This window comes from Anneissia japonica, unplaced genomic scaffold (assembly GCF_011630105.1).
Source record: "Anneissia japonica isolate Jap-2015-1 unplaced genomic scaffold, ASM1163010v1 scaffold2471_len1564793_cov202, whole genome shotgun sequence".
Lineage (NCBI taxonomy): Eukaryota > Metazoa > Echinodermata > Crinoidea > Comatulida > Comatulidae > Anneissia > Anneissia japonica.
The window spans coordinates 1,437,333-1,445,305 of NW_022709610.1; the positions used below are offsets into that span (position 1 = coordinate 1,437,333).

General features: G+C 35.6%; 1 protein-coding gene across 1 annotated transcript in view; it reads right to left on the minus strand.

Annotated features, from left to right (window-relative positions):
- The window catches only part of LOC117106790 (bone morphogenetic protein 1-like), a 9,674-nt gene extending 2,008 nt beyond the window's left edge, over positions 1-7,666 (minus strand). Inside the window, exons 1-4 of the mRNA XM_033248232.1 lie at positions 7,180-7,666; positions 1,668-1,773; positions 753-968; positions 118-424 (exon numbers count right to left, since the gene is read on the minus strand). Coding sequence (XP_033104123.1) covers positions 118-424; positions 753-968; positions 1,668-1,773; positions 7,180-7,269 — 719 coding nt within the window. The 5' untranslated portion in view covers positions 7,270-7,666. The remainder of the gene's footprint in view (positions 1-117; positions 425-752; positions 969-1,667; positions 1,774-7,179) is intronic.
- Between the last annotated feature and the right edge of the window lie 307 nt (positions 7,667-7,973).

The window sequence follows — 7,973 nt, forward strand, 5'->3', positions numbered from 1 at the left end:
ATATATGCCTACTCACTATTTTATATGCTATAAGAATAATTAATATAATATTTAATAAATATACTGTCAATATTAACAAGTTTTATACAGTTGGATTCGAACCCAACACGCCCCTACAAACAATAACAATGTAACACACCTGTACTGGTAAAAGCTTTCGGTTTCGGTAATTTCTCACCGCTGTGTTTATAAATAACTGTTTCCCGGTCATTATCGTATTTCTCACCGTTTCCTACGCTTACGTAGTCATAGTTTAGCTCCGTGTTAAACTGGCGGAAATAGATACTAATTCTGTCGCCCTCTGGAACTCGAATCCTCCAAAAACAAAAGCGATCGTTGTCATAGTTTTTAGGGAAATTCATTGAACGAAGTCTCCGGCGCTTCGATTTTTTATCTCCGCCGATAAAATAATCTTTTCCACACCCTAGTAGGGATAAAGTTATATACAATATATAAAAAAATAGATCTATGTGTCGAGCAATTATCTTCCCTAACTCATCCTCTTCAGGTTTCAATTTTAAACAAGTATAACATGATGCGATATAATAAGAAGCCACATAATTCGAAAAGACAATATGTTTGTAATCTTTTCTGTCTTAAAAAAAGAAGAATTACATTGTGGGGCTGGATGTTATTAATGGGCATTCCGTTTAAAATTGCTGATTATGCAGACGAAAACATAAGAGTGTATTTCATAGTCGATCATAAGCAAAAACAATGTACTGTAAGCCTATTTTGAGCAGTTGCCTTACTTTGAGGGGCCATTTCCTTCCAGACACACCAACGTTCATTCTCATCGCCGTCACACATGCGCTTATCGTTTGTACCATAACTTGCAATGGTACGATTAACACATTGGTTCTTATACGGTACCCCACACGTCTGTTCGCCATCACAAAGTTGCTGCCAATCAACGCACATAATTTCTTCAGGGCACTGGACGCCGGCGTACGGGTCGCCACCACAAACTAAAACAATATAAGTATAAATAGATCAGTATGTGATCGTTATTGTGTCGATTTTAAAAATCATAATGCTCCGTAAAAATGCCATTGGATTTGTGTTGTAATAATCATTTTCCTCTGTACTGCTTAAAATTACGAGGCTTTTTTATGAAGCGGGAGAGCATAGCCCACACACACCCTTTAGATACGGACGTGTAGATTGCTGATCCAGCAATTGGATACTTTGACAGTGGTGAGGGAGGGGTGACTGAGCCTTGTAGAATATAGGGCGCTACACTTTTTCCCATCCGATTTGTTATATTTTTTTTCATTTGTGCGTTGTTTCATATTTTCTAAGTAATTTATAAGCCTAGTATAAAAAATACACATAGGCCCTTAAGCAATATAACAACACACATTAAGAAAAATCCGTCGAAAAATTGAAGACTAACTGTCCGAATGACTTGTCAACGTTCTTGCGCCGTCACAATTCTGCCTAGGACATTAGATGAAAACATATTTTGTTTATATCCTGACGAGCTTTCCCAACGTGGGTGTTGAGGTTGATGGTATGAAAAGAAACCAACTGGAGAAAGTGGATTTACATAATATGAAATGAAATTAAAGACATTGTATCTATACACATCCGATTCTATGTGTTGACAAATTTAAATCATAATATAGTCTATAAAACTAGTTTACATTATTAGGAGGCTTACTCACAGTACAGATCTTCGTTGTTCAAATGAACTCTCAGCGTGTTTATAGTCAGTTGGGTGTACTTGTTGGATACGTCTACGTTCCTTCGATATCGCAACGATTGGTCCAACTAAAGGAAACGGAAATGTGTACATTATTATTATGACAAAAAATATGTTAAAACCTACAAACATCACAGCATTAATCAAGGGCTTATGAGTTAGTTACAGTAGTATTATTAGGCTATACTAGAGAAAGAATAATGTAATAAAATGAAAATGCATGAAGAATATGAATTAGTTAAAAAAAACATTTCCTTGAATTTGTTTATAATATTAATCGAGGAACAGTTTATAGACTAGACCTACCATGAAAACTAGAATTGAAGCCCTGGGCTTTGGATGGGCTACTTTTCGAGATGGGCTTCTTTTTCGATTTTGTAAAGTTAAGAGGGGGATTCTTTTCAAAATGAATGCTGTAAATTTTGGTAATTACTATTATAAAACAACAAATAGGGCCACTGTAATATCAATCTGCATCATATTAACCGGCATTAAATCACCTAAACTACTGTAAACCAAGCATGTTTTAAATTTATTTTGTTTCTTTGAAGTTCACGTACATCGTTGTACTGTACTATCTCGGGGGAAAAAAAACCCATGCTATCTTGAAAAGAAGCCCATGGGGTTCTTTTCGAGGCTACAGCTTTTGCGAACTAAAGAGGGGCTTCAATTCGAGATGGACTTCTTCTCGAGGTTAAAACCATTTGGCTTCTATTCGAGGTTTTGCGGTACATTACTAGGCCTACCTACAGTACATGCCTAGCATTTCTTTGTGTACGCCACTTCTATCACTTTATTATAATGCAGAAACAAAACCACTAAATTGTTATAAACTACAAGTGAAATATAGATTGAAAGTTGAGAATGAAAATATAAAGATGAAAATGTTTTCTCAAATTCTAAATATTGTAAACCGGACTTTTTCTATAAAGGCTTTAATTCCGTAAAAATTAATTACTTTTAACACTTATAATCTATTTATAGAATTTACTAAAACAATGATGCACAGATTTACAGTAATCATTGCGAAACACAAGCATATACAGCAACCATCGTCAGGAGACATTTCTATTATGTTATATTTTCATTTGGGACAACCTTATTAAAGGACACTTTTCAGTGAAAAGGGAAGTTATGTCCCCTTATATTAAGGGGACATTTTCTTAGTGTACCAAATGGTTTAATTTAACACATAATATGCCTATTCGACCCACATAAGTGGGCATCATTTTTTTAAATGCTATTACAAATGTGAACCAACGTTGTCAACGTTTGGCCATTGGATTACGTTTACTGTTCCCCTGTTTACGTTTATAGGATTCCAATTCATGATATGCACTATAATTTCTAAATCATTACAGTATTCTATTCATGCAAGAGAAAGCTAATTTTTGAAAGAAAAAAAAAACGAAAGCAAAAAAATTTTTAATAATGTATGGATACTATAGCCATCTACTGATTTTGTATCATAAATTGATTATACTTGCATTGATAATTATTGATACAATCTGAATCGTTCTTAGGTCAAATAAATTAAAATTATGAAAACGCATGTCATTGTTTTGTGACTGCGAGCCAAAACACATAAATACGGGGGAAAAAAACAATTTCGGTTAGCGTCTCCTAAAGAGGACGAACCCACAATGTTTTAATATCTCGGTGAGTGCCATACTGACCCCAGAGGCCCGCGTGATATTCTTTAGGGATCTACGACCACTACTGTACTAAGTCTCTCTCCCGTCTTACAACTTGAGGGCTCCCAGAGGCCGGGCGGGGATTGGTTTTGGAAGAGGGCGAGAGGTGTCCCCCTCTCGTGAGGTGGGGTCCGGGGTTCTTTCCGAGTTTAGAGAGCCAAAATTATTGATTTGGATATGTAACTAATTATTAATTTGTAAAATCTGAATTAGGCTAAATTCGACCATCCGTATAATATAGTGATTAAATTTATTCTTAAGTCTGGAGAAGCTGAGAAAATCGGGAGAACGATTTTCAATCAGGAGACAAGTCTCAAAATCAGGAGTCTCGTGATCAAATCAGGAGTGTTGGCATGTATGGAGTATGTACACACAGACACACCCGCACCCACCACCCACCCCCCCCCAGGATGCAGTGGGGGGGTTGGTACTGTCATTGGTGTCACCTGACCTTAGCGCAAGGAACGCTTTGGAATCTGAAACAATGACGTATTAGTAGTAGACTGAGAAATAATACAGTAGGTACTACAGTACAGTATATTTAAGAAAAGCATGGAAGAAAAACAAACAACAGCATGGAAGAAAAACAAACAACAGAATTTAAGGTTAACACGACAGCTTTGTATTGTTTTACCACATCGGTTCAGCGTCTTAGCACTGTCAAAACTTTCGCTGTTATTCATATCATATTTCATTCCAAACCTCCTTGTCAAACCGTGAGTTTAAATCGTACCCTACTGGGAATAATCATTAACAGGACTTTAAATGGCCTTGGTACAAACAACTGAAGAATGATCGTAGTTTCTATTGCATATGCTGTAATAGCTTACAGTAACACGTAGGCCTACCTTTTTAATTAACTTTTATTATTATTATTATTATTATTATTATTTTTTATTTTTTTTATTTATTTATTTATTTATTTTTTTATTTGACACAATTTACAGCAATACAAACAATGACGATTCGATTAAAGCAAATATGTTGGTCGGATATTGAACAAATGTCAATCCTATATTTTATTGATATTGTCCATTAAGATTTTATATTTATTTATTTATTACAAATTCGACAGATAACCGTCCAAGAGGAAACGCCAAACACAAATGTGGGAAACTCTTTACTACAATATACAATTATATAAAACGAGTACAACCGTGGTTAAAATTTATAGACATTAAAAATGACTGTAAAAAAGAAAAAAAATAGTATCGTTTAAGTCGTTAAAATGTGCTGTTATATGTTTTTTTTACATTTTTCATCATCATATAAACTCTTCATACTCTCGGGAAGAGAGTTCCAGAGCCTAGCTGCTTCAACAAAGCAGAATTTTGAAAAAGAGTTGTTCCCCCCTTCCCCCTAGAATCAAACAAGACTCTGGAAACTTTTCTCTTAACAGCCAGAAGATAAAGATGTTAGGCCTACATATTATTTAGCCGATCGATGTAGTTTGGTCCTTTTTTATACCTCCCCACCCCCACCCCCGAACAAAGGCAATGCTAGTGGCAGCTTAATGAATACTTTCCAGTTTACGGGTATAAGTAATCTTATGATCAGGGTCCCATATAAAACAACAATATTCAAGTATGGGCAAAACCATGGATATAAAAAAATAAGATGCAAGTGTCCACTGATATATGAACTAAATACTTTTCAAAGAAAATACGTACAGTATTTATAAATTAAGTAATGTGTCCTGTTTTCAATGCTGTAGAAGTAATTAGCTCAACATACTAATGCATGATATTAGTACAGTGCCTTACTTTAGAAAACTCGCTTTTCCTCAAGTGCATACTTTAGCAGGAAACTGTGAGTTAGATTTTCACCCACGTGTTGCAAATCTGAAATAGTGTAATGAACTTTTAAATACGTTCTGTTACAGTAGCCAAACGTGAAGTCTAAACCTCTACAGATTTTCCCATATGCATCATCATAGGCAATGAATCAAGGGGGCCCAGTCGGCTCGCCCAAACCATACTGTCCATAAAAAAAAAAAAATTAAATAGGGGAAAATTGCAGTCAAAGTCTGAGAGTGGCATTTCCATCTGGAAGTTCCATAGACATTAAATGTCGCACCCAAGCACAAAAAACATCACCACTACTACGATATACCTGGATTTAATGAGGAATACGAATACAACAATACAGAATTCTTCCAGTTTGCAAATTTAATCCAAGACACAATTTAATTATAGCAACGATTGATGTCTTAAGTAAAGGCATGTGACGTTTGTGGCCTTTCGGGGTCAAAATCGTGAATGATTTAATGTAGTGATGTAGAAAACGATGCCAAGGAATGTGACAATGCTTATTATTAAACCTTTAATGTAGTGGTGTATGGACTGGGAGCTAGCCAGGGGTTTGCGAATTCCATCACATTGGCCATGAGGCGACTGACGTGTAAGCGGGAATTATTTTTATTTTTAACAAACACAACAAAACGCACTCAAACATAGACAGTAGCAAAAAGCAAGGTGAACACCTATAAATTCAGGATGGTTGGTACACATGCATCCGACATAGGGGCCGACTCTTTAAATAATTTTGTTGCTGTATAGTGGATTCGTGTATTCTCGAACAATGATTAAACAGGGAGATGTTAACATATTTTTACATCTCCCGGCATTAAACGTCCGATCCGAAGTATACGGCAATTAAAATAAGATCTTTTTAATATGTTTTGTTAAATTAAATGAATAAATAAACAGGCCTATGTTAATATTAATTAATACTCATAAGTCTGGTTATTTACAGGAGGAGAATAATGAATAAAAATAGCGCCCTCTAGACCACATGCCTTTTCACTATCGCATTCAATGGAACAACAACAATCTTCAACGTACTGTAATAACAAATATAATGACAACTAAAAACAGTGTGTCTACTAAATTCGTTATGAAGATCCATTCGATCGTTAGTGAATAATCTTACTGACAAATAAAGAATCAGAGACAGACAATGGTGAATACATAACCTCCATGGGAGGTGATAACATTAATATTAATAGTGATAATGCTGCTGCTGATGATGGTGATGATACTGATGATGATGATGAAGATGATGATAGCGATAATGATGATGACGACGACGACGACAATGATGACGATGATAATGATGACGATGATGATGATGATGATGATGATGATGATGACGACGATGATGACGATGATGATATAAGTGACGGCGATGATGACCATAAATAGTGATGATTATAATGATGCAAGCCTAGATTGCGGTAAATTGTTAAATTGCTTCATCTTACCCTGATCATACAATATTTTGAAGAAGTTAAAGGTAGGAAGGTGAATCCATAACTCAAATTATAAGATGCATAAACTTAGGCCTATTATCCATACTGACAGATAAGAATGTTAAGGCTCTTAGGCTTTAGGCTTTTAAGACAATAAGAGAGTGTTCAAAGATGAGTTAACTCTTTGGTTCAAGCATGGTTAAAGGAACCAATCACGTAATGACAGTGATATATCATATAGTACTTATACAAATTCCATGCCACGGGGCACAGATTATAAGCTACTGTTTTACACACTATAAAAAAGGAGTATTTACGGTATGCTTCCAATATACACAAAATCAGGATATAATGGCATTATGCCTGCGACCAGAGATCCACCAGTTTTTACAATTTACACTCCGTCCAATTCTAATACTCTATGGGAAAAAATGCCGGTATGTTTATTCCGGTAGAAACCCATTCACTTGATTAAAACACATCCAAATGATGAAATTTTGTTTTTGTATTTTCATTTACTCAGGTCCTACCTTTGATACCAATGGCTTCTTCGCTGAAACAAGCCCACAAAAGATAAGGATAGACACACAAATTATCGACTTCATCTCTACCTGCATCATCTCCTTCAGTAGCTACAACAGATAACCCTTTTAGCGATTTACTCTCTTCTTACACGGCGTCTAACCAAGGCTAGCAGTGTTTTTGATTATATTCTCCACACGATCATCAAACGCGACAGTCGGAGACAAAAATGTTCAACAGCGGGGACTTGAGGGGGTCATACAATTGCCACTATAACACTTCGCCGAATAATTATTTTTGTCTGGCTAAATAACGAGTGCCAAAAAACCAATGAAGCACCTGTTGGGTTCAAGGTTCATGAACGAAGTGTAAATTTTGGTATTACGTTTTTTGCTGTTTTTTCAATTACGCCTTAAACGTTATATATTTGGATATTCGTGTCTGGCTCTACTTAGTTGCGGATTAGCGCATGGCACAACTTCAATGCACATGTAAGCACGGTGTAGGGCTACAAATTTCAACCCGGATGGCAGAGGACACTTAACATTTTCCAAAAAAACCCTCGGAAACAAGCAATTAGTTGTTGACACTTTAACAAATGTGACCTGTGTATCAACAATAATGTTTACAACGGTAGTAGGCAATACTCTTATTAAAATCCTACTGTAAACTTGTAAGTTTCCTGGAAGTTTATAAACATGATCGTTATGACTAATTCGTATTGGATGCTAATACTATTAGATGCTTCCTGTTATCGAGTTACGGTGTAATATATAAATATATATAGGCCCTATATATCCTG